This window comes from Rhinichthys klamathensis, unplaced genomic scaffold, assembly GCF_029890125.1.
Source record: "Rhinichthys klamathensis goyatoka isolate OS25496 unplaced genomic scaffold, OSU_Roscu_1.1 h1tg000431l_1, whole genome shotgun sequence".
Taxonomy (NCBI): Eukaryota; Metazoa; Chordata; class Actinopteri; order Cypriniformes; family Leuciscidae; genus Rhinichthys; species Rhinichthys klamathensis.
In genome coordinates this window covers 1,844-29,468 of record NW_026606927.1, presented here as the reverse complement: position 1 = coordinate 29,468, position 27,625 = coordinate 1,844, and the positions used below count along the sequence as shown (strand labels likewise).

Below are 27,625 nucleotides of genomic sequence, written 5' to 3'. Positions count from 1 at the left end.
ACAACACACTGATTGGTTCTTCTACAAATGTAAACAAAAAAGTATTTAAAATGACGAAATCCATTCATTTCCATTGCCTGCACAAATGATTAACAAAGGTAGAATAGGTCATATTTGGGCGGTCCGTGCACTGGCATCTAATACAGTAGGCTATTGAAAACCTCTGCTTTGCGTAATCGCCAAATTGCTTAGATGTTCCTCATTTGTAAGTAGCCGAGCTTGGATAAAAGAGTCTGTTAAATGAACAAATGTAAAAGCCAATAACAAATGGTGCACATGTCTTTACAAATGTATTATTTAAATTACATATACGGGCTATATTATATATTTTACCTAAAGTACTGTGTGCTGCTAAGGTTCATGACGTCTGGGCGAATCCAGTTTTTTTCTTCAGAGAAATCCCAGTCAGCGGTCACGTGACCCCCGACACACGTGTGACGTCACTCGCTCAGTTCAGAGTTGAAAGTGGAGGAAAGCTTCAGCATGGCGGCTTTAGTGAAGTGCAGAGTGCTGTTTCAGGCTTTCCGATGTCAAACAAGCATAATCAACGGCGTGTGCAGGGCGGACAGTGTTTTGCATTCATTTCTAACCGAGAGGGTGCATTGTGCGCGTCACGCTTTCAACGGAGGTGTCCGACTGCACAGCTCCGACGTTAAGTCTGGAGATGACCTTATCGTTAGACACCTGGACGGTGAAGACTCAGGTAGACAACCAGATGCTGGCATTGATGATCACAGAGTCTTGTAGTAGGATACGAGTCTAGCTGTCACTCAAAGACAGTTTCTGCACTGCCCTATGATCATTCCTCTCTTACTACAACTGTCCTTGACAAATGCCCGAGTTTAGGATTTAACACCTGCTCATTAACCTTACCCCGACATAACATATTTGCAATTAAATGTTCTTAACTTGTTTTGTTTCTTGAGGGTTTCTTGTGACTTTCAGAGGTTGTTTCAGTTGTCATGTCACTTATGATTTTTTTTTTTTTTTTCATAATGCCGTTCATTTTCCTGCAAATATTTTTTTCCTGTCTTCTGTAGTCTAACTGTTCTTGTGTTTTTAGGGATTGTTGTTTTGGGGATTAATCGCCCTGAATCTAAAAATGCCATCAGCAAGAATCTTGTTACGATGGTGAGTATTTGTAAAATGTTACTTGTCAAAATGTAATGTAACACAACAGTCAAGTTCAGGAAGTAAAAACTCATGGTTCGAATTATGTGGGAATCACGCCTGCTACCTTTTTTTTTTTAAAGAGACCCCCACAAAGATTCAATCATATTTCGAACCCTGTAAAAACTCCTTTCATTTTCTCCATTAGGAAATACATTTTGAACAATATTATAAACCTTTACAGACAGACCTACTGTGTGAGCTATGCGGTTGTTCATCGGTAGTATTTGCATACTACAGTAAATACTCATTGATTCAGTATTTGCTGAAATTCCTGGTGAAAAACTACATTACCCATGATGCTGTACAGAAAATTCCACCAATCAGAAAAGCAACACTCCAAAATAGCTCTTTAGCTCCGCCCACTCTGACAGTCGACCTCTCAAAATACTGACATTTCTGTATATATATATGCATATTGTGCAATACACTTAAAATATATTGTTTTTATACATAAAATCAACATTTGTAACAGTAGTTTTATATTCCTCCTTCGTTTTTAATTTGATTATGCTGTTCGCAATGCTTCGTGGGATTGTAGCTCTTCCCTCACTAAAACCATAAAAGCCACACCTGTCAATGGCCGGTGACTAAAGAAAATTCACTAAACGTAGATTAATCCTTATTAAAGTTACAAAAGTTATTCAGCCTAGAGCAGTGAGTGATTTCTCTTTGTCAGTTGTTGTTTGGTTTACATTAAAAACACACAGGAATATTAGGCTGCTGTCACTTTAAGACTGAATGCACGGATCCATTATACTGTTACGATTTCTTTCTCGACTGTTTACGATCACTTAAGATATAACTGACTGTTTACGAGGATTCTTGCCAAGACGGGCATTTTGACATAATTTTGTTTGAATATGTTTGTTCAAGCACAAGAGGATGTTGTGCAAGAGAGCTCGATTCACTATTCTCACTGTCTGAGACGCAGATTTCTGTGTCTAATACATTGAGTTCCCTCTCGCTGCTTCTTGCGCTTGAATATTTAAATTAACAAGCATTGTTAGAATTCGTAAAATGTGACCGGCCAACTGGTGATTGGCAATGTTTCATGAACTTGCCAACACCGATTTGTACTCGCATTTGGCACTTGCCAAGTGTGAATTTTAGGCCCTGCTTACACAGTCTAACAAAGAATATTTTAAAATCCCTATGGGAAAAATTAATGAAAAAAAAAAAAAAAACCTTCCGGAACCAGCGCCGCTGTTGTACTCTAATCACTATAGATCATAGTCAGGGTGGACTCCATGTTGAATTTAACACAGATGAAAATGAGGCTGTGAGGAATAGACTGTATAAAGGTCCTGGATCACGTCATTTTCACAATTCACAACTTTTAAAACTTTTGATTAATAAAAATGAACATTAGATTAAAATTTGAATATATATTAATACGTTGGACTATGTACATTACTATAGTAAGTAGAATATATATATATATAATAATGTAAATTACTTAATATATATACTAATATAAACTAATTTTAGGTGTTTGTAAAAGATCGATGCCTTTTGAATTTTAAGATGGGGTCCCTCACACAAGCTTGATCATATTGGGGGGTGTGTGGCATCTATAAGATTGAAAACCCCTGCCTTGGTGCACACCTAGTTTTCTAAAATACGTTTGCGTTACGATTCTTTTCACTCGACGTCTGTGATTTCATTCTGACGGGACTTGGCAGATTCAGACGGGATTATAATTACAAAGTACGTCTGAAACATGAATTTCTCCAGTCCTGTCCGAAGAGGGCTAGTGTTGAAATTGTACCAATTCCTAGAGCACTGAAAGGCCTGATAGACTAGAATATGATTGGATAACAAATAAGAGCTATGGCCTACATAATGTCCCCACTTTTGTGATTTCTTTTTTGCCAGATGTCCGAAGCCGTAGAGTCATTGAAGAAGAACAACGCAGTGCGTACTGTGATTTTATGCAGTCTGGTGCCTGGAGTATTCTGCGCAGGTATGGAGCCGTTAAACTGATCAATGCAAGTTGTATACAAATATTCAGGATTTGATGTTGGTATGATGGTATTATTATTGGTTACACAGTCTTGGTTAGATCAACAGAAAATAGACATATTGGTAGAGAAAAATTATTACATTTTTGCTGAAAACAAACATTGCCTTCAGAATAATGTGAAATAGATGATTGTACACAATTAAGATGTGGTCATACGGATGGGAATGTGGGACAGCAAAAACACAAGCACATGCAAAGTCTTCTGGTGCATATCAAAGTTAGAGAGACTCTTGAACACAAAAAAGAGCACGCAAATGTAGAATCAAACTTAAAATGGTTTACATGATCAGAAGAAATGTGACCTCAGCTTTGGAACACCTTTGTTTATTTATTAAAACAGTAAATTTGGTATAGTAAATACATTTAGATTTCTTTCTTTTTATTGGTCTATAAATTTAAAGTTCAAGTACATTTCCATTGAGATGTCAGTGAGTCACCGGATCATCTCATTAACACTGATCAATTGTTTGCAGTTGTTTGTGACATGCTTTCATAAATTCATTTCACAGACTCATAACTCAAACTCTCAAAACTCATACAAACTACTCCTTTGTAATAAAATTCCCTTAAAATTTGACAAGGGAAAAGTGCATTTTAATACACACAAAAATACCTGTGTGGTTACATTTCCATGACTTTTTGCACTAGAAAAAATGGGATTTACAGTATCTTTCACAAATGTGCATTAACACACGTTTGTCTGAACAGGTGCAGACTTAAAAGAAAGAGCAAAGATGCACCAGAGTGAAGTAGGACCTTTTGTTACTAAAGCAAGGACACTTATAACAGAGCTTGGTAAGTTAAACTGTTATATGAAGTTATTATTATTAATTATTAAGTTATCACATTGAGATATTTTCATACGCAGTTACGTTTTGCGTCATTGTGTGTAAAATGTACAGTAACTACCAATAGCAGAGATGGATAGTGTTTGGAAGAATTTGATTAAATGAACAAATTGTTAATTTAGTTTACATCATACACTCTTAATAAAAAGGTTCTTTATTGGGATTGATGGGGTCAGCCAATCAGCAGTAGGGGGCGTGTGTGCTCATGATGGGGGAGGAGAGAGTGAGCCAATCAGCTCTAGGGGGCGTGTCTGTCATGATGGGGAGGAGAGAGAGAGCCAATCAGCTGTAGGGGGTGTGTCCGCTCATGATGGGGGAGGAGAGAGAGAGAGCCAATCAGCTGTAGGGGGTGTGTCCGCTCATGATGGGGAGGAGAGAGAGCCAATCAGCTGTAGGGGGCGTGTCCGCTCATGATGGGGGAGGAGAGAGAGAGAGCCAGTCAGCTGTAGAGGGTGTGTCCGCTCATGATGGGGAGGAGAGAGAGCCAATCAGCTGTAGGGGGCGTGTCCGCTCATGATGGGGGAGAGAGAGAGAGCCAATCAGCTGTAGGGGGCGTGTCCGCTCATGATGGGGGAGGGAGAGAGAGCCAATCAGCTGTAGGGGGTGTGTCCGCTCATGATGGGGGAGGAGAGAGAGAGCCAATCAGCTGTAGGGGGCGTGTCCGCTCATGATGGGGGAGGAGAGAGAGAGAGCCAGTCAATAGCAGAGGGTGTGTCCGCTCATGATGGGGAGGAGAGAGAGCCAATCAGCTGTAGGGGGTGTGTCCGCTCATGATGGGGAGGAGAGAGAGCCAATCAGCTGTAGGGGGTGTGTCCGCTCATGATGGGGGAGGAGAGAGAGAGCCAATCAGCTGTAGAGGGTGTGTCCGCTCATGATGGGGGAGGAGAGAGAGAGAGCCAATCAGCTGTAGAGGGTGTGTCCGCTCATGATGGGGGAGGAGAGAGAGAGAGCCAATCAGCTGTAGGGGGTGTGTCCGCTCATGATGGGGAGGAGAGAGAGCCAATCAGCTGTAGGGGGCGTGTCCGCTCATGATGGGGAGGAGAGAGAGCCAATCAGCTGTAGGGGGTGTGTCCGCTCATGATGGGGGAGGAGAGAGAGCCAATCTGCTGTAGGGGGTGTGTCCGCTCATGATGGGGACGAGAGAGAGCCAATCAGCTGTAGGGGGTGTGTCCGCTCATGATGGGGGAGGAGAGAGAGAGCCAATCAGCTGTAGAGGGTGTGTCCGCTCATGATGGGGGAGGAGAGAGAGAGAGCCAATCAGCTGTAGAGGGTGTGTCCGCTCATGATGGGGGAGGAGAGAGAGAGAGCCAATCAGCTGTAGGGGGTGTGTCCGCTCATGATGGGGAGGAGAGAGAGCCAATCAGCTGTAGGGGGCGTGTCCGCTCATGATGGGGAGGAGAGAGAGCCAATCAGCTGTAGGGGGTGTGTCCGCTCATGATGGGGGAGGAGAGAGAGCCAATCTGCTGTAGGGGGTGTGTCCGCTCATGATGGGGGAGGAGAGAGAGTGAGCCAATCTGCTGTAGGGGGTGTGTCCGCTCATGATGGGGGAGGAGAGAGAGTGAGCCAATCAGCAGTAGGGGGTGTGTCCGCTCATGATGGGGAGGAGAGAGAGCCAATCTGCTGTAGGGGGTGTGTCCGCTCATGATGGGGGAGGAGAGAGAGTGAGCCAATCAGCAGTAGGGGGTGTGTCCGCTCATGATGGGGGAGGAGAGAGAGAGAGCCAGTCAATAGCAGAGGGTGTGTCCACACATGATGGGGGAGGAGAGAGAGTGAGCCAATCTGCTGTAGGGGGTGTGTCCGCTCATGATGGGGGAGGAGAGAGAGTGAGCCAATCAGCAGTAGGGGGTGTGTCCGCTCATGATGGGGGAGGAGAGAGAGAGAGCCAGTCAATAGCAGAGGGTGTGTCCACACATGATGGGGGAGGAGAGAGAGCCAATCTGCTGTAGGGGGTGTGTCCGCTCATGATGGGGAGGAGAGAGAGCCAATCAGCAGTAGGGGTGTGTCCGCTCATGATGGGGAGGAGAGAGAGAGAGCCAATCAGCTGTAGGGGGTGTGTCCGTTCATGATGGGGGAGGAAAGAGAGAGAGCCAATCAGCAGTAGGGGTGTGTCCACACATGATGGGGGAGGAGAGAGAGTGAGCCAATCAGCAGTAGGGGGCGTGTCCGCTCATGATGGGGGAGGAGAGAGAGAGAGCCAGTCAATAGCAGAGGGTGTGTCCGCTCATGATGGGGAGGAGAGAGAGAGAGAACCAATCAGCTGTAGGGGGTGTGTCCGTTCATGATGGGGGAGGAGAGAGAGTGAGCCAATCAGCAGTAGGGGGCGTGTCCGCTCATGATGGGGGAGGAGAGAGAGAGAGCCAATCAGCAGTAGGGGTGTGTCCACACATGATGGGGGAGGAGAGAGAGTGAGCCAATCAGCAGTAGGGGTGTGTCCGCTCATGATGGGGAGGAGAGAGAGAGAGAACCAATCAGCTGTAGGGGGTGTGTCCGCTCATGATGGGGAGGAGAGAGAGTGAGCCAATCAGCAGTAGGGGGCGTGTCCACTCATGATGGGGGAGGAGAGAGAGTGAGAAAATACAAAAGAGGAAAAGGTCAGGGGAATATAACTTTTTAAAAAGAAGGCCTGAAAATGGACGTGTTATTTTATTGATGTGACAAGTGAAGGTTTTTTGGGGGGTTCTCCTTTCAGTGATCACTATAACCCCTTTATCTTGTCACATTTGTAATGCATTAGTTACTTGGACTATCGTGTTATGTAGGTAGGGAGCTGTTCATGAAAACGGTGTTTGTTTTTTGGGATGGAAGGGACTTTGCCAGCTAGATAACAATTAGACATTCGACCTGAATTATCATAGTAACACAAACTGCTTTCACTGATTGATGACATCATACCCTCGGGCGGCAGGCACAGCAGAGTCTGCCGTAGTCGTCGTACGTGAATGTGGAGGCGAAGGCATCAAGATAGGGGTGTGATCCTTTTGTATAGGAGCTGTACCTCTAGTGGGTATTACAGATTTAGCATTGATGAAATGTTTTTCAGGTACTCTTCCCATGCCAACGATTGCAGCTTTGGATGGGGCGGCTCTCGGAGGGGGTCTTGAAATGGCTCTTGCCTGTGACATCAGAGTGGCAGGTACAACATGTTTCGTTTATGGTTTTTCCTCGTAAGGTTAAATGAACAACCTGAAGCTGATCACACAGTGTAGTATGAATGATTTCAGAATAAATGCAGTATATTATTGTTGCCACGTGCTTCCAACGTGAATCCATATTAGAGATGTAGAGAGATCCTCGAAGTTAGTCCTGGGGCCAGTTGCATAAACTTAGCCACTATGTTAAGACTGACTTTAAAAAGTTAGGAACAGTCTTGAAGAAAACATTCAACATGAATAGAGTTTTTGAAACCAAAAAAAGCGCATCCATCCATCATAAAAGTAATCCATACGGCTCCTGTGGGTTAATAAAGGCCGTCTGAAGCGAAGTGATGCGTTTTTGTTAGAAAAATATCCATATTTATAACTTTTTAAACTATAATCACTGGCTTCCGGCCGTACGCGAGTCTAGTTCCGGTGGAAGAGTGACCTCTGACCCGACGAGTGACCTCTGACCCGACGAGTGACCTCTGACCCGACTATTCAATACCATTACAAAACTGGGCAGAGCCAGGATATTTTGTAATATAACCCTGATTGTGTTCAGCTGGAAGAAGAAAGTCATATACACCTAGGATGGCTAATTTTCGGGTGAGCTATTCCTTTAATCCCTGTAGTCAATAATATTATTCCTTAAAACTCAACTTTGAGTTTTTCCTTGAAAAATGCATCATGCCTTAAAATACATTGAATGTAACTCGACACCCTTGCCTGATTTAGTATGCGTGGTTCTATGAATATGCAAATGAGCCCCGCCTCCACTCACTCACTCACTCAGCTCAGAGATCCACTGGTTGACGATCACAGGTTGATCTGATTGGTTACAAGGTAGTGTGTGACGTCAGAAACACCAGCGATTTCACACCGTGTTTTTGAGACTGTCTTTGGTTCACTGCAGTTTAAGGAGAAAATACTCAGCAATGCTGTCGACTTATGAACTTACACATGGTTTGTCTTAAAGCATATTAATAACACCACATAGACACATAAACAACATTAAAAGCTTGACTTTCACCACAGGGGAAAATGAAATGAATTTGCATTTCTTCATTATGCTGTCAGTTAGCAGATGTCTTCTTTCATATGTTCTCTTCACACACCCAGATTTAGATAGAAATGATGCGATAACAAGTCTCCTGCAATGCTCAATTCACACCATATGGACCATATGCACACAAGGCACTTTCTTTTCATTTGTGGCTATTTTAGTACCTTAATTGGTGTAATGTGACTCAAAGTTGCCATGCTGTAAAAAAATGTAGAAATTATTTAATGCCTTTAAGTGTTTTTTGTATTATTATTTCTCAGTGTACTTCTCTGCTGAGTGTGTGTTCCCATGGCAATGCTGTTGCTAGCACCATGCTCTACCAGTTCCATCTACAGGAACATATCATTTAGGGAAATTTAAAGCAATTTGTCAAAGTACTTTTTTTTACCATTGCATTCTATATTACAAAACAGAAAGATTCTTATTACAGTATTATTAATAAAAATGGATTTAATTGATCCAAAATGAAAACAATACGAAACTACATGTTTCACAGTACTGTTAGTACTTGTCTTCTTTTATGAGATATTGTACAGTATGTAATACATAAACCTTAATTTTTAAAAGTTATCACTATTTGCTTGGTTTTAAATGTATGCCTTCTGAAAGCATTCATATTTGTCAGTGATGTCACACTAGACATTGATCTCATTTGAAAAGCATATGCTAACTGGTTCTCCACACTTGGACCTGTTTTACAGCTGCCTCTGCTAAGATGGGACTAGTTGAAACTAAATTGGCCATCATCCCCGGCGCTGGTAAGTGCCTCTCTCTGTGTTGTAATGTTTTCTGTAATTACTTCTGACTTCTGAAAGTGAACAAACGAGTGATAAATTGTCTTCTGGATTGTTCGGCACTGGATTAAGGACTACGCTATGGTCTTGCTGCAAATTATTCATTTACTTTTTAATCAATTTTCCTGGTTCTTAATCCTAATCAGTGGTTCCTAATTTAGTTATGGAGTCTCCCCCCAATAGATTTACATCCGAGGTCAAGAAATGCTTTCATTTTCTCATTAAATACATTTCAGCATCAGCTCTTTTCTCTAGTGTCTGATAAATTATTCTGTCTCTCTAAGATGGCCCAGTCTGCTCTGATTGGTCTACTCTGCTCTGATTGGTCAGATGGCCCAGTCTGTTGTGATTGGTCTACTCTGCTCTGATTGGTCAGATGGTCCAGTCTGTTGTGATTAGTCTACTATACTCTGATTGGTCAGATGGTCCAGTCTGTTGTGATCTGTCTACTCTGCTCTGATTGGTCAGATGGCCCAGTCTGTTGTGATTGGTCTACTCTCCTCTGATTGGTCAGATGGCTCAGTCTGTTGTGATTGGTCTACTCTGCTCTGATTGGTCAGATGGCTCAGTCTGTTGTGATTGGTCTACTCTGCTCTGATTGGTCAGATGGTCCAGTCTGTTGTGATTAGTCTACTATGCTCTGATTGGTCAGATGGTCCAGTCTGTTGTGATTGGTCTACTCTGCTCTGATTGGTCAGATGGCTCAGTCTGTTGTGATTGGTCTACTCTGCTCTGATTGGTCAGATGGTCCAGTCTGTTGTGATTAGTCTACTATGCTCTGATTGGTCAGATGGTCCAGTCTGTTGTGATTGGTCTACTCTGCTCTGATTGGTCAGATGACCCAGTCTGCTGTGATTGGTCTACTCTGCTCTGATTGGTCAGATGACCCGGTCTGCTGTGATTGGTCTACTCTGCTCTGATTGGTCAGATGACCCAGTCTGTTGTGATTGGTCTACTCTGCTCTGATTGGTCAGATGGCTCAGTCTGTTGTGATTGGTCTACTCTGCTCTGATTGGTCAGATGGTCCAGTCTGTTGTGATTAGTCTACTATGCTCTGATTGGTCAGATGGTCCAGTCTGTTGTGATTGGTCTACTCTGCTCTGATTGGTCAGATGACCCAGTCTGCTCTGATTGGTCTACTCTGCTCTGATTGGTCAGATGGCTCAGTCTGTTATGATTGGTCTACTTTGCTCTGATTGGTCAGATGACCCAGTCTGTTGTGATTGGTCTACTCTGCTCTGATTGGTCAGATGACCCAGTCTGCTCTGATTGGTCTACTCTGCTCTGATTGGTCAGATGGCTCAGTCTGTTATGATTGGTCTACTTTGCTCTGATTGGTCAGATGACCCAGTCTGTTGTGATTGGTCTACTCTGCTCTGATTGGTCAGATGGTCCAGTCTGTTGTGATTAGTCTACTATGCTCTGATTGGTCAGATGGTCCAGTCTGTTGTGATTGGTCTACTCTGCTCTGATTGGTCAGATGACCCAGTCTGTTGTGAATGGTCTACTCTGCTCTGATTGGTCAGATGGCCCAGTCTGCTGTGATTGGTCTACTCTGCTCTGATTGGTCAGATGGCCCAGTCTGCTCTGATTGGTCTACTTTGCTCTGATTGGTCAGATGGCTCAGTCTGTTGTGATTGGTCTACTCTGCTCTGATTGGTCAGATGACCCAGTCTGTTGTGATTGGTCTACTCTACTCTGATTGGTCAGATGGTCCAGTCTGTTGTGATTAGTCTACTATGCTCTGATTGGTCAGATGGTCCAGTCTGTTGTGATTGGTCTACTCTGCTCTGATTGGTCAGATGACCCAGTCTGTTGTGATTGGTCTACTCTGCTCTGATTGGTCAGATGGCCCAGTCTGCTGTGATTGGTCTACTCTGCTCTGATTGGTCAGATGGCCCAGTCTGCTGTGATTGGTCTACTCTGCTCTGATTGGTCAGATGACCCAGTCTGTTGTGATTGGTCTACTCTGCTCTGATTGGTCAGATGGTCCAGTCTGTTGTGATTGGTCTACTCTGCTCTGATTGGTCAGATGACCCAGTCTGCTGTGATTGGTCTACTCTGCTCTGATTGGTCAGATGACCCAGTCTGTTGTGATTGGTCTACTCTGCTCTGATTGGTCAGATGACCCAGTCTGCTGTGATTGGTCTACTCTGCTCTGATTGGTCAGACGACCCAGTCTGTTGTGATTGGTCTACTCTGCTCTGATTGGTCAGATGACCCAGTCTGTTGTGATTGGTCTACTCTGCTCTGATTGGTCAGATGACCCAGTCTGCTGTGATTGGTCTACTCTGCTCTGATTGGTCAGACGACCCAGTCTGTTGTGATTGGTCTACTCTGCTCTGATTGGTCAGATGGCCCAGTGTGCTGTGATTGGTCTACTCTGCTCTGATTGGTCAGATGACCCAGTCTGCTGTGATTGGTCTACTCTGCTCTGATTGGTCAGACGACCCAGTCTGTTGTGATTGGTCTACTCTGCTCTGATTGGTCAGATGGCCCAGTGTGCTGTGATTGGTCTACTCTGCTCTGATTGGTCAGATGGCCCAGTCTGTTGTGATTGGTCTACTCTGCTCTGATTGGTCAGATGACCCAGTCTGTTGTAATTGGTCTACTCTGCTCTGATTGGTCAGATGACCCAGTCTGCTGTGATTGGTCTACTCTGCTCTGATTGGTCAGGCGACCCAGTCTGTTGTGATTGGTCTACTCTGCTCTGATTGGTCAGATGACCCAGTCTGCTGTGATTGGTCTACTCTGCTCTGATTGGTCAGACGACCCAGTCTGTTGTGATTGGTCTACTCTGCTCTGATTGGTCAGATGGCCCAGTCTGTTGTGATTGGTCTACTCTGCTCTGATTGGTCAGACGACCCAGTCTGTTTTGATTGGTCTACTCTGCTCTGATTAGTCAGATGGCCCAGTCTGTTGTGATTGGTCTACTCTGCTCTGATTGGTCAGATGGCCCAGTCTGCTGTGATTGGTCTACTCTGCTCTGATTGGTCAGATGACCCAGTCTGTTGTGATTGGTTTACTCTGCTCTGATTGGTCAGATGACCCAGTCTGCTGTGATTGGTGTACTCTGCTCTGATTGGTCAGATGGCCCAGTCTGTTGTGATTGGTCTACTCTGCTCTGATTGGTCAGACGACCCAGTCTGTTTTGATTGGTCTACTCTGCTCTGATTAGTCAGATGGCCCAATCTGTTGTGATTGGTCTACTCTGCTCTGATTGTTCAGATGGCCCAGTCTGCTGTGATTGGTCTACTCTGCTCTGATTGGTCAGATGGCCCAGTCTGTTGTGATTGGTCTACTCTGCTCTGATTGGTCAGATGGCCCAGTCTGCTGTGATTGGTCTACTCTGCTCTGATTGGTCAGATGACCCAGTCTGCTGTGATTGGTCTACTCTGCTCTGATTGGTCAGATGACCCAGTCTGCTGTGATTGGTCTACTCTGCTCTGATTGGTCAGATGACCCAGTCTGTTAAATTACTTTAACCGTTTAACTGAGAGTATTAATCCATCAAAATTCTTACTGTCGGTTATCCAGTTAATTATGGTCATGCTCAGAAACCACATACCGGTATTCATCATTCAAAAATGTGTTGCCAATAGTGAAATATTCTATTGACACTGACAGTGTCATATAGCCTATCATATCCATGTATCCATTACAACAGTAATGCATTAATTATATTAAATGGTTATATAATAATTTAATTGTTTACGATTACGACGTTAACAGGTGTTTTTGGGTTTATTATCAATTTCTCTATCATGAAATTATTTATTCTTCTTGGCCAGGTTGTGTTGTAAACTCTAGGAGCAAAGCTTCTGAACTGTGAACTTATTTGGCCGTATTCAAATGGCGATTGTTTTAAGCCACCAAGTTTATCGTCGTCCGATCATTCATACGATGGGATTGGTGGCATATGAATATTTCATGAATCACACATGAACTCTGTCGTAAAAGGATTTCTGCGCATGAAAGAAAGGTGATATCCAAAAAGAGGCACTTTATTGTTATTTTGAGGGAATTCATTAGTACACTTCCATCTCAGTTAGTATGCTGCCTTATAGGCAGTTGTCCATGTAGACAGCAAGGCATTAATACCATATCGTTCCATACTACGTCTATAATTCGCTACATGTATCTTGTTCGATACATAAATTAAAAGTATTTGGGAAGTGTTTAAAAACGATGAGCATCACTAGTATGTTGTCTCAGTGGTTACTGCTCTGCTATTTGGTGCCATTGTCAGACACTGCTGTGTCATTTAGGCATTAAAATACATTTACGTCAAAAGTTGTTTTTTTTTTTTAAATCTTGACTAAAGCTAGTTGGGTTACACTTAAAGCCTTTATTTTTTAATGCATTATAAAGGTATTCATAATGTACATTAATAATGCATTACATCTTTTAATAAATAATTATAACCAAAGTTAAAATGCATTATAGTATTTGCTGATACCTTGTTGCATCTTTAGCCTAATTGGTTGTTTGTCATGTGTTTTAATGCATTATACTTTCTTAAGGTATAACAAAAATAGATAAATATTATAATGTATTATAACTGTGGTTTCAATTAATAGTGAGATCCTACAATGCATAATAAGGTGCATTACGAGGCATAATTAATGCATTAAAAATACTTGTATTATTAATTATACATGAAGGCTTTTAAGTAAAGTGTTAGCATTGTTTACTGATGCCACCTGGTTTGATATTTTGTTATCTAATGCAGTGACATTTAGACATGTTCGGATGTGGCTTACAGTAGGTGTTCAAAGACTGTGGCTCATGAATTTGTAGGACTATTCTGCAACAAGCAGATTTGTTATGGAAGAATTGTTTGGCTGAACCAGTGGCAGTTTGTTCCAGTTTCCTTAGATCTCTGTACATGTGGTTGAGTTAGAAAAGTACCTTTTGTTTGGGAATAATCTCAGTCCAGACAGCCTGTATGGTTATCAGTTAAGGCTTGACTTGCAGCCAGAGGTTTTCTCTCTTCAGGATGGAAATAGGTCACCAGAGCCTTGGCACACACCCAACCAGTCAGAGGTTTATTCGGCGGGCTGAGAGTCCCTGGAAAGAGCATGGCTTAGACATCAGCACAAGGCTTCTTTTTTTGGTGTCGTGCTGTTTCGTACCCTTGATTTCCTCATTGACCTGGCACATCTGAAGAGGTGAACCTCTCATTTTTTAATTTGTGTTGACGTCCATTTCTATACTTTCTATATTCAACTCCATCCAAATAAGTAATGGTGCAACAAAAAACTACATAACACATAAAATGGAACATAGGAGAATTTAGAACTGTCCATAACCAAAAAATAAAACAACATAAAGGTTATCTGCAATAGAGCCCTTTTCCAAAGTCTTGATTTTTTTTTTATGTTCTACTAGAATAGGTTTTCATGCTTGAATGTTCAAACAACACATTATTTTCCCCATATTCTCCATTGTTGCAGCTCCTCTCTTCCCAGTCTGTCAGTAACGCTCTGTTTAGTTCCTGTCTCTATGAAGCCCCTCCTTCTGAAAAGCACAATGTGCTCTGATTGGTCAGCTGGACTAGTGTGTTGTGATTGGTCAACCACTTTGATGCGCTTGGGAAATGTACCGCCCCTTATATAACTGCCAGTTTCAACACACTACTAACTAACTCAACCAGGCCCCGCCCCTTTATTTTGCTCATTAATTATTTAAATTAGGAATATTGTTACTTGTTCGTTCCCGGAAGAAACTCAAGACTACAATGGAGGCGTTTCAGGGAGTTCAGAAACACTGACACTGATATAGAGAAGAACTCCCGCTGGAGGGACTTTGAAACTTTGCAGATCTTTTTCATGCTCAAACAGCAACATTACACACTAAAGATTAAAGAAAGATGAGAAAAAGCATAATAAAGAGGATTTATAATGTAAAGAGGACTCTGAGTATTGCTTTTTATGAGTCATATGGTCTAATTTTATGGTTATTTTATTGTGTGTTTTGGTTTTGGAGCAGTGCTCGCTACACAAACTATTGTATGGAAAAGAGCTAGTGAGTAAATGATGACAGAATTTTGATTTCTTTAATTAATTATTAAATTACTTGGGGCACGATTCCTTTTAGGCTTCTGTTAATAATGTATAATATTTGCTTGCTTCTCCAAGGTTAATTATTTAATTGACTCCCTGATTGCCAAATAGGGCTTGATTGATTGGTAGCTTTTGGAAAATTGCAAGATTAAAGGAAATTACAGTCATCCACATGAAGTCTTGAGTCTTCTGAGTTTAAAGGGATAGTTCACCCAAAAATGAAAATTCTGTCAGTAATTACTCTCCCTCATGTTGTTCAACCCCGTAAGCTTTCATTCATCTTCGGAACACAAATTAAGATATTTTTGATTAAATCTGAGAGCTGGATCACTCCTCCATAGGCTTCTTAAGGGATCGAAACTTGCCGGCCCAAAAGTTATGAAAGACATCGTTAAAATAGTCCGAGTGACGACAGTGGCTCAACCTTAAGTTTATCAAGCGACGAGAATACTTTTTGTGCGCAAAAAAACAAACAAAAATAACGACTTTATTCAACTATTCATCTCCTTCTCTGTACGGTCGTGAGTTCACGTAGTGAAACTACGCAAAGCTTCTGTGTTGTACGTCACGCATCACACACATGACCAGCGTCGGCCAATAGTGAGCCTACGTGTGACGTGCAACCTAGAAATCTTGCGTAGTTTCACTACGTGAAATATCACGGCCCACAGAGAAGGAAATAATTAGTTGAATAAAGTCGTTATTTTTGTTTGTTTTTTGTGCACAAAAAGTATTCTCGCCGCTTGATAAACTTAAGGTTGAGCCACTGTAGTCACTCGGACTATTTTAACGATGTCTTTCATAACTTTTGGGCCGGTCAGTTTCAGTCCCTTAGAAGCCTATGGAGGAGTGATCCAGCTCTCAGATTTAATCAAAAATATCTTAATTTGTGTTGCGAAGATGAACGAAAGTCTTACGGGGTTGAACAACATGAGGGAGAGTAATTACTGACAGAGTTTTCATTTTTGGGTGAACTAATACTTTAAAAAACAGAACATTTTCAGTTGGTGGTATTGAATTAAGTGTATTTGGGATCGTAGCCTGTGTCTGGCTTAATCACGCCAGCCTTTTCCCTGCTTGAATCTGGTTTCCAATGACTCAGCACATGGTGGAGTCAGAATAGCAACTGTTATGCTAGGGAATATTCACGCCCCGGACTGACCAATCACAGGGCCACATGCCGTCGGCACAAATGAACATGCCAATGGAGCAGGGCAGGGCGGACCATGATTTGGCTCTTCCTTAGAGATTTTGTAGGTCATAACAAACTTTCAATGCCTTTAAAGCTGCACAGAACCTCAGTCTTTAGGAAGTCAACTTGGGACAATAGAAATGCTTCTAGCAGTGAGGATTATTATTTTGATCCTGTTTGTACCGCCGTACATATATCAGTGGCCATGACTCTTTCTATACACATGAGAACAACTAATAAACATGGACTTTTCAGCCAAAAAAGAAAATTCTATCATCATTTACTCGCCCTTAAGTTGTTCCAATCCTGTATGACTTTCTTTCTTCTGAGGAACACAAATTAATTTGAAGAGTGTTGAAGAAGGTCTCTTTCAAACAGCGCATGAGGACATGATTCCCCTATATGACACTCAGTCGGCTAGAAGTGTTCAATGACAAGAACTCTGAACTCTTAGTTTGAAGTATCTTTTATGAGGACAACACTGCATTTCGAATCCTAGCATATGAGGCATGAGTGTCAGCATTATTGACCCAAGAGGGAGGCACACAAAGCCAGTCATGAGGGTGTAGTGGGAGCTAAGAACGAGGACGATCAGGAGAGACCTTCCACTGGAGAGGACCGATCTCACAGCCTGTTTGGCCCTTATGAAGGGAAATATGAAGGGGAAAAGGTATTAAACCTCAAAGCTCAATGTTGTTGCTTTAGGGCTTATACACACAGATGTTGTTGGTGACCAGTCAGCTGAAGAATTTATGTTGACCTATCAAAGAACTATATAAGGGAACACCCAAAGAAGTTATGGGATATTGTAGGAGCCAAGTCAGCCCTATAACTGTACAAATTCCTGGGCTGACAGTAAAATTGTTAACTGGAGGAAAAGGCTGTTAAACATGACAGAATGGTCTTTGAAAAGACTCTCCCCACAAAAGTGTTCACATGGGGGTTCATAGATGCCAAGAGACAAAACCTTTGTTTTGTCATGGTTATTATTCTTTCTAAAACATCAAAATATCTTCAATAAAGAAAGTTAATGGAAATGAATGAAGATTTGTCCAGAGATGTTCCATGTGTCCCCGGTTTCATTAAGGCATTTACCAGTTTTGGCGATAGTTGCTGCATTTCCGATCCTCCATCTCCACCCCTTTAATACACAATAATCAAGGTGATCCGTATTACTGGAAACATCCATGCAGTTCTGGTGGTGCAGGTTGGAAGTAACTCCTCTATAATGATCTTTTAGGGCATATTAATGTATATCAATCAACATCATCAAAATGTTTTTCACCGCTAAATAATGATGAATTGTGTTGATAATATAACACTTATAGAATTGCAAGAGAACACGAGTTTTATTGATTTATTTATGGATACCATGAAGTGTAAAATCCATGTTCATTGGAAATGTGTGCATGTAGCAAAATATCACATTGCTGCTTGCATGTTTTGCTAGACTTAGTGAGGTTTCCAGTGAGTGGTGTTAAGCTCATTCAATCTGAAACCAACAAACGTGAATCTGGCAACGTTTTATTGCGTTGGTTGTTGTACGTATGATGGCAGTTCGAAACTTAAACGTCTGTTGAGTGGTGTTAAAAGATTAATACTCCTACAGTAATAACCAATACCACCTACAGTAAACCCTACAATAAACATAACAGAGAGTGCTAACAACAGCAAATGCTGAAGCAACCGTGTTGGTTGAGCTGATTATGTGACGCAAATGTCAAAATGTGTTAGTTTACAAATCATGCACCATGACAAAAGTGTTTTGATATTATAACATAGGATTGTGCAAGAAACCACTCAAAGATAAGACTCTATTAATCGATAATCTGCCCTCATAAATTGTGCCCCCATAAAAGGGAATCAAAATGGTTTTAGTGTTCATTTCAGATGGATAATTGTATGTTTTGTGCAGGTTTGCAAAGAACTTGAGGCAAATATTTCCAATGATCCTGTGTTGTATTTGTATTGTAATATCTGCTATTTTGCCCCTCCCCACACACTATTTGCATGTGCAATTTGCAGTTAGCACTGCTGACAAGGTTATTTTCGTCCATCTACCGATGCAATATGCAGTATCTCATTCATAACCCATCCTAGTTGTGTGATTGAATCTGCTGCTCTCCTGCAAATTAAATCACAATGAGATTACAATTTTCAATATCCATTTGCATTGCCATATAAGGGCTTTTCTAGACCATGGCTTTCTAAAAAGCATATTTATTTTTGTAACCAGATTTAGTGGAACAACACATTTTAATCATGAAAGCTTTTGAAACCGCTGTCAAATTATACAAAAATAAACATGATTTAGACGGCCAGAAATAGAAGACCAGGTGTCGTCTACATAACTAGAGAGGGGCCAGAGGGGGGAATCTGTTATTATTTTTATTTTTTAGCTGCAATGCTTTAATTATCATGCTGGGTTTTTCTTTTAGACCTCATGTCACAAAAGTTGCTTTTTAAATACTGAAACCACCCTAATTATAGTGCGCTTCCTTAAATCTAGTAAATCAGTTTTGGTGTGGTGCCTGATCAACTAGGCAATTTGGAAAATGTGTAGTTTTTCACACCCTTACAAGCAATGTTTATTTGATATTAAGTAGTTCCAGGCACTGATAAGCTTATTGAATGGCAGTATTGAAATATCGTGAGCTCTTTACTGATTAAGTCATTCCTTATAATAAACCTGTAAGAGTGAGTTAATGACGGATCTACTGACCCACTTCTCAGTGCTTCAATATGCCTTGCTTTTCCTGGCCCAGATTCTTTAGAGGACCGTCGCAACCGGTTTCAGATTGAGCCGTCTCTGTTTATTGCATTTTATACATGTTTTAAAAAAGAAATTACAATTATCTTACCTAAATGTTTGCTCAATGCATTTGTGTTTTTACACACAACACAAGGAAGCTTGATTTCAAACTTTGAACTGAATTTAGAGAGAGGAAAAAACAAGAACAAATACAGAGACTACCGCACAAATAAATACAATAGAATAAAGAAACAAATGAAATGAAACAGTGCTGTGCATTTTTCAGGGTCTAACAGTAGTATTCAGGTAAGAAAATACCACAGAAATTGAATAATCAAATATAAAATATCTCTGCGTAGTCTTAACTGTATAAATTACATATAGATTATTCCTTATTAAAGTTATTCAGTCAAGAGGAGTGAGTGCTTTCCTCTTTCTTTTGTTGTTTGTTGAACATTGATGATAGACAGCCACAGTTATATTAAGCTTTCTTTAAGCACGGGTTTAAAATACTGTAGCATATGCACTTTCTTTCTCATTTGTTTGCATTCACTTAAGATATGACTGACTGTGTTTACGCGAATACTCGCCAAGGCGGGCATTTTGACATAATTTTGTGAGTAATTGTCTAAGCGCAATAAGCCACAAATCCCGCGATCTGTTTGAGAGGCGGCTTCACATGCGCACGCTTTGGCCGAGAGCGCACAAGTTTAAAATTGTGTAAATGTTTAAATGGGTAAGACTTAAAATGACGTGCAAATGATAAACTTTAGTGATAATGCAACAAAAACTGTACCGAATTGGCAAGTGACAATTCCCTCAACTGTCCTGAAACCTGAGCTAATGTCTTGTAACAGAGAGAGAGAGAGAGAGAGAGAGATAGAGAGATAGAGAGAGAGAGATAGAGAGATAGAGAGAGAGAGAGATGAGGCACAGCTGAATCACTCACACGTTTTGTGAAATAACGTCTCACAGATTTGCTCTGATAATCTGTTTGGATTCGTTCAATCATCTAACCAACATGCTAGTGCACAAATGTTTGCGGAAATATCCCGCTTTATAATCGCGAAACCTGCGGGAATGTGTAAAATAATGCGCAATTGCGAGCCGAAATCCAGGCCCTGTTAACACATGGAACCTTATTGTAAAATGTTACTAAGTTTTGATGACAATTTAGATTTTCAGATGAACTTTCCCTCTAAGTCATGATATTGTACGTGGGCAGATCACTTCCCTGCTTATTTTCATAGTTCTTCATTCTTCCTGTCCTGTGCTGGGAATGAGGAGCAACAGGAGCTCAGCCCAGGCCAGGGGAACAGGCCTTCTGTAATTCTGTAGACATGTTTAAATGTGCAGACATATGACATAAATGACTCACCTTTTAAATAGTGCGAAAAGCAGTAATACCAGTTTAATGGGGTGGAGTGTTACAGTAGATGATTGGTGTGTGTGTGTTTGTTTATTGATGTTTTATTTTCTCATGGTGTTGAAAGACAAACTTGTATCTTATCTTTATCTTTAAAAGAGTGTTTGTGTGGCATTACTCAGTAGTTAAATAAGAATGTGTGCACATATATCAATAAAAAACACATCTTATAATATAGGTATTTACAGGTTTCCTTGCAAACATCAGGCTTCATTCCTAAATCCCAAGCCTAAATGCTGCAATTTATATAAGAATCATTTACACAATTGCATTCTGCATGTGTTTTATGAATGAGACCCATAATTTGTACAAGGAAATTAGCTTCTTTCCAGGAATTAGGCCCTTATTATGGGCTGTTACTCAAGACCCCAAAATATTGTATGTTTCCATCATCAATCTTCAAATGCACATGTTATTTGAAAGTATAAGTGCGACACTTCAGTCCACGCATCTGCAGTCTCTCGCCCCTGTCAGATTTGGCCAGATTAGATGAAAGGTTGCAGGGGTTGTGTAGCCCTTCCAGGAACTGCAGCACATGTTCGACTGTGACGCTCTTTCTTCACGGCCTCTCCGGTTTCTTGGAATGAAATGTGTAACACTCGCCAGCCTCTGCTTGATTTCAAAACAACCCTGAGCTACCCTCCGTCACACTCTCTGCCCCGAGTCTTTCTTCAGCATGTTGACGCCGTGTATGGTGATCTTCCTCTTTCTTTTTTTCTTTTCTTGTTTGGTTGGTGTTGTAAATGCGTTGTATAAAGGCAAAGGCCACTTTCTCACTGGCCAGGACTGATGTGATGCAATCATTTCCCTGAATTTCTTGCTAAATCTCTACCGCGTAACAAAATGTTGTATTTAGTCTAAAAAAATTACATGAAACGCAATTGCTTTTTCATCTTTGACTGTAGTTCTCTAACATCAAAAATTATCATGAAAACTATTTAATAGGAAGCCAAAGATATAGATCTGTTGGTGACGGCTAATGAAACGAGAGGATTGCAGTATAAATAGATCTCGTCATGGTTGTGCTTGTAACGATCGGCCTTAATGGAAGATGTTACTTGAATTAAAATGGGTCAGATCAAACTGTGAGGATGAGAGTGTTTCAGAAAGATGAGACATAAGATGAATAAATAAAGTGTATCATATGTAACACTCAGCTCAATCGGTTGAGTTGCGTGTTTCTATAGTGTGGTTGTCTACTGTATAAAAGTCATGCGGTGTTCATCAGAAATAGTCAGACAGTCAGTCAGGCCGTGTCCTAGATTTATAAACACTATGATTTATTCATGTGGGGTTTGTAGGTTGTGAACTGCTTTATTAGTGAGCACTTATGCAACACGTCTCTGTGTAAACATCTTTCTCACACAAGATCTTGAGTAAGAGTTGTGCAACGTGTGAGTCCAGAGATGGCCTGATTACAATTGTGAAAGGAACCTGTCCTTCTAAGTTGCGGTTACATGCCATAACTGCAAATTTCTCAAGAAGAGATTCAGGATTCAAAGATTATGAATGCAAGTTGTCTTAGAAATGATAAATATTGAAATTGAATAATATAAAGACAGCTTTCCAAAGCCCTACAGTGTTCAGGGTTCAGGGCCGGATGGGGGAAAAATTAACCATCCAACATGTTTAAACCGCTGATAATTAGCCTACATTAATGTTAACCTTACAAACCACAAATTAATAAAGCTAGAAAAACACACTGCTCTGTGAAAACTGCCTTTTTACCGTGAAAAGATTTTATACAAATTTAATATTTTTATTAGATTTTGATTTAGATTTGTCATGGCTGATTCAGATTTTTTTTTACAAGCAAATTGGCCGATTCCGATACCAGTTGCTGATCTATTTTTTCTTTAAGGACATTAGTTTGTTGTTTATTTGCTCTGTAACAGGCCACTGTTAAACTAAAATAAATCTCTAGCCATTTGAAATTAGAGGAAACCACATTTACATCATGATGCAAACAAAGATGCTGCACAGATGAAGCTTGAACAGTTGTTTTTAATTGAAATTAGATGGTATAACGTCTACATTTTCTTCAAAAACAGAATGGTCTGACTTTTGTTTTAATGAAATGATGCTATAATTACTCTAGAAGACACCTGCACAAACCAAACACAGCAGACGGACTGAATGAAAACGCACATTCCCCCGTTTGCCAGTAGGTGGCGCTTATGAAACCGCAGCAATATAGTGTTAGCTTGTTTACCGCTGTACACAAAGCAGCGCCGCATGTATAAACACTACTTTATACGGAGGTAAGAGGACAAGGAAATGTTATCGCAACTATTCTGAAGACCGTTCCCTTCATCGATATTCATATAAACCCCTGCCACCATTTTGTCTTCCTATACTTCCCATGTTCCTACAGAAGTGGTTAGCTTTCTGTGTCTGGGACAGTTTTTGCTCTGCTTGAGCGTCTGTGTTTTCTCTGCGTCCGTCTTCAGCGCGTCCCGTCTCTGGCCTGTGTTAACGTCCTGTTTACAGACTTGGTAATATTCCCACACAAATGACATTTTGGGATATGATTGCAAAGCAGTTTTTGTGCAAGTCAAGAATAGAGATCGGCCAAAATAAAACTTAAAGCCGCTCCGACTTATGGGCATCTCTAGTTTCTATTATTTGTTTGAATCATCCCCCAGGCCAGGGCCGTATGTTTGAAACCCCTGGTTTACACTCTTCAGGACATCAATGGTTGAGACTGACTCTACGCATTAAAAAAATCCCCAAAACGGAAATGCATTAATTGTCATGTTTTTCCAAACCTGTCTGTTGTTGTCTTTTCTGTACAATGCAAACATTTAGGAAAGTTTAAAAGGCTCTTTTCCATACAACAATAGGTCAAGTATAAGTCTCTCAACTCCAATAAAACACCACAGACAGAACCATAAATTAGTCCATTTGACTAGTACTCTATATACTGTAATAGAATTACTAGTATATTCCAGGTCTCCTGAAGCCGGTAGCTTTATGCAGGGAAGATTGAAATTCCCATCCACCAAAACTTTCTCCATTTTAGGCAACGCACTGTATCACAAACTTGCATTCAGTTATGCCACACATGCAAACCAGTGGCGTTTTGCAGTCTGAATGCAGATGCAAATATCATTGTTTGTGTGAAGGACTAACTGAAATGTATCAAGACTTTAAATGCAGCGCTCATAAAGTGTCCTTATTTCCGACAGACGTCACTTGATCTACTTTTAATATGATTTTATACGGCTATTTATTTGTTTTGTTTCCTTGAACTTGACAACTCATTTTGAGCTCTACTGAAGTTATTGTTCTACCGGTTAAGAAGTTTGGAATAGACTTGAAAAATACAGAGTTTGCCCTTATCTATAACTTGAGTACATATCTATTTTTCTTCTTATCACTTTCCACATCTATGCCACTTAGCAAAACAAGTTTTCAACATACGGTACCTGGATATCAATGAAAAGCATTTCCTGCTGTTGAATAGATAAAATGCTGTCTATTGTTTACAAACTTTACAGCCTGTCATAAGCACAGCTTCAGATTCTCAAACATGGGTGTGCGCACACACACACACACACACACACACTTGTTGTGCATTAATTTGTCTTCTGGCAATTTCTGTTTATTTTGCTGTTCTGAATTGAATAAAAAATGGTTTGTACAGTTTTCCTTGCCTCTGCTGATTTGCTTTGAAGTGACCATAATTACCTCCATTTCTGTACGTGGATTGTGACTTTAACTGCCCGCTGAAATAGTCTAGTTTAGTTTAAGTAGTAGAAATCTTTGTGTAAATTGAAATAAATGAAGCTCCTATGAAGCGAGCGAGTGGGCCAGTCATTTTCAAGACTCATTATAAAACGATTAGCTTTGTTTTGTTCAATTTTCTAAGACGGGTGCTCCTAAAGCTGCACAGTAGATCCCATGCTAAAACACAGGCCATGTGTGATTGTCTTCAACCACAACACTTTCAATCAATGACCAGCCCCTTTAAATATTTGTGTGCAACAGATATTTATCCCACGAGTGTCTGGAGTTGTGTATGGAGAGGTGGGCACCGCTAAGATGCAGCCTTCTGTTGCAGTTGTGAATTACAATGTGTTTTTGTTGATAGTGTTAACAGCATTGAAGCACAATGCAACTAACTCCTCTTGTTCTCACTCCTCATCAGCTTCCCACACTAACTTTTTGCTTAATTTTCCAAATTCGACTGTTTTTCGAACACTTTAAAGATGTGGTTTTCCGTTTTCCTAAAATCAGAGAATCAACAAAAGGCGTCCTGGGAAGTTGCATCTTTCTCTTAGACAGCCCTAGACACCGCAAACAAAAAAAGAGAAGAGTTTGACAGTATAGTTTAGCCGATCAGAGACCTTGAGCATTGAGTTTTGCTGGCATGTCTTTGGAAGGCAGAGATTCAAAGAGATTATCATCGTCTCTTTTCACAAAAATATGAAGTTTTCAACATTCATAATAATAATAATGTGACACTGAAGACTGGAGTAATGATGCTGAAAATTCACCGGAAGAAAACAAAATTCACATAGAAAACAGTTGCTGGTAATATTTCACAATATTACATTTTTTTCTGTATTTTTGATTGAGTAAATGCAGCCTTGGTGAGCATAAGAGAGTTCTTTCAAAAACATTGAAAAATCTTCCTAACCCCATAATCAAACATGCTTTGAAATGCCCCAGATTAATATGAGATTGTGTGTCCTCCTCATTCTCTGTCTGTAGGGGGAACCCAGCGCCTGCCCCGAACCGTAGGGGTGTCCGTAGCTAAAGAGCTGATATTCGCGGCGCGGGTGCTGAGCGGCGAGGAGGCCAAGCGTCTCGGCCTAGTCAACCATGCCGTGGAGCAGAATCCCAGTGGAGATGCGGCGTATCTGCGAGCTCTGGATCTGGCCCGGGAGTTCATCCCTCAGGTATGAACCGCCATGCTCGCTCATTCAGCTTCAACGGTTTCTTACTGTACATCGTTCTAATGAAGGTGTGACGATTGTTCTCCTCAAGGGGCCGATTGCGATTAGAATGGCGAAGTTGGCAATCAACCAGGGAATGGAGGTAAGATTGCACATTGTACTGACTTATCTGGTCAGAAATAAAGAGCTGGTTTCTTCCTGGGGTTTGAGAGTGATGCAATCTGTGTTGGCATCTTCTACCAAGGGACTTGAATGTTTGCCAAACTACCGTAGAGTTTGATTGAAGAAACTTCCTTTGATGTCAAGAAGAAAAAAGACTGGAAGCATTTTAAAAGTTGGTCATTATTTTGATATAGGGTACCATGACTATTAAAGGGGACCTATTATGCAAAATTCACTTTAATAAGGTGTTTGAACACTGATGTGTGTCTACAGTGTGTGTAAACAACCAGCCTATATCGGTATATCCACCCACTCCTTTTTTTTATAATCCCCATAAATCATAAACAGTGGTTCCAGATTTAACGATCTGCCCTATTAGCATAGATCCCAGCCCGAGTGAGCCGCCGCAGTCGCCATCTCTGTGTCCTCGCGGTAGCAGCCGGAGATATACAATGTCTACGCCAAAAAACATTACTAATGTTCTGTTATTGGATGTACCAGCGCACATACCAGTCTCTATAGACTCCCGGCAGCAGACCCACTGAGGACACTGTGCTTACATTTCATTTATGAAGGAAATGTGCTGAAGAAAATCGGTAAAAGTGTTATATATTTGCACAAATCATTGTATGCCGGACAGCTTCACAAACAAGGGTCAGTTTAACGCTGGATTTGCACAAATGATGTTTCTGAAAGATTGTTATATTAACATTACGGTTCGTGCTAGTCGATGAGTTGAACTCCACAACAACTATGTTAATTCATCCACTTACTATTCAGTAACGTCCAGTTGCATACTAAAAGTTGTACCTTCTTCCCGAGTCTCTCCATCAGTGTCCAACTCTGGCTCAAACACGCTATTGACAATTTCTGACATATTTGCTGCGTGAGATTCTCCAGTTTTGTTGTTGCCAGAGTATCCGAAGCACGAGCTGTAAAGGCAGCAGCAGCAGCAGCTCATTTGCATTTAAAGGGACACACACAAATTGGACAAGCTATATTAAAGGAGTCATAACCTAGTATTACCTTGGATACCCACGCTCTATTATAGTCTTTCAGGCCCTTCTAAAAAAGAAAAGTGGAAAAAAATAAACACAGAGCTCCTCTGACCTTTATTTCTGAATGCATTATTGTCTCGCGAGATCTGATGCGATATTTTGGCTGTCGTGGACGGTCATTTTAATAATGCAAATGAGGGGCGCGTTGATTGGTGGCAGGAAGGAGGGGGCTTGACACCGCAGGTAACTTCAGCATATCATTACAAAATGACGTCATGGCGCAAGTTGTGAACAGTGATGGGAATAACGGCGTTATAAATAACGCTGTTACTAACGGCATTACTTTTTCCAGTAACGAGTAATCTAATTGATTACTCTTCTCATCTTAATAACGCCGTTACCGTTACTGCCAAAAAATGCGGCGCGTTACTATAACTGATGAAGCTGGGGTTTTTTTTCATCAGACCAACTAGATCTCTGAGCGAGAGGCAAATACTTTTTTTACTGTTCTTCCTTGGTTAGTGGGCAGAGCACGAGACAAGCGCATAAATGCTGACGATTGGCTGAGGTAGAGTAAAATGTCATTGTAAGCCAATCAGAGGTAGAGTTGGGCGGGTGTTCGAAAGCACGCATAGTAGTGATGGGCATTCGGCTCTTTTGACTCAGCTCACTGAAAAGAACCGGCTCTTTTGGCTCACAAACGGCTCTTTAAATGACTTTGACTATAATATTTCAATTTTTATTACATAATTATTTAATTTCTATAGGCTAAATTTGTAAAAATAGAGTCGGCTCTTCGGATATGCGAGCCAGCTCCCGACGTTCACCTAAAAGAGCCGGCTCTTAGAGTCGCCTCATTCGCGAATCGCGAACGACCCATTAAAAGCTCATGAACGAGTCGATCCATCATCACTAACGCTCATTCGCGAACGACCCATCATCACTAACGGCTAACGCTCATGAATTGGGAACGACCCATCATAACGCATAGTCGGACAGGACAGGACAGGACACACAAGGAACAACACAAGCCAGTCAGTCAACGAGAGACAGGTATGGCGACGAGCTTAACAAGCTTAATTTAATTTTGC

At 41.1% G+C, this 27,625-nt stretch overlaps 1 protein-coding gene across 1 annotated transcript; it reads left to right on the top strand.

Annotated features, from left to right (window-relative positions):
* Window positions 1–437: 437 nt before the first annotated feature.
* auh (AU RNA binding protein/enoyl-CoA hydratase) lies at window positions 438–25,648 on the top strand (the record flags this gene model as incomplete). The annotated part of the gene is made up of 8 exons (XM_056235847.1): window positions 438–703; window positions 1,064–1,131; window positions 3,049–3,136; window positions 3,905–3,991; window positions 7,085–7,177; window positions 8,946–9,002; window positions 25,190–25,377; window positions 25,466–25,648. Coding segments are annotated over exons 1-8 (984 nt in total), but the record flags the coding sequence as incomplete, so codon positions are not given.
* Between the last annotated feature and the right edge of the window lie 1,977 nt (window positions 25,649–27,625).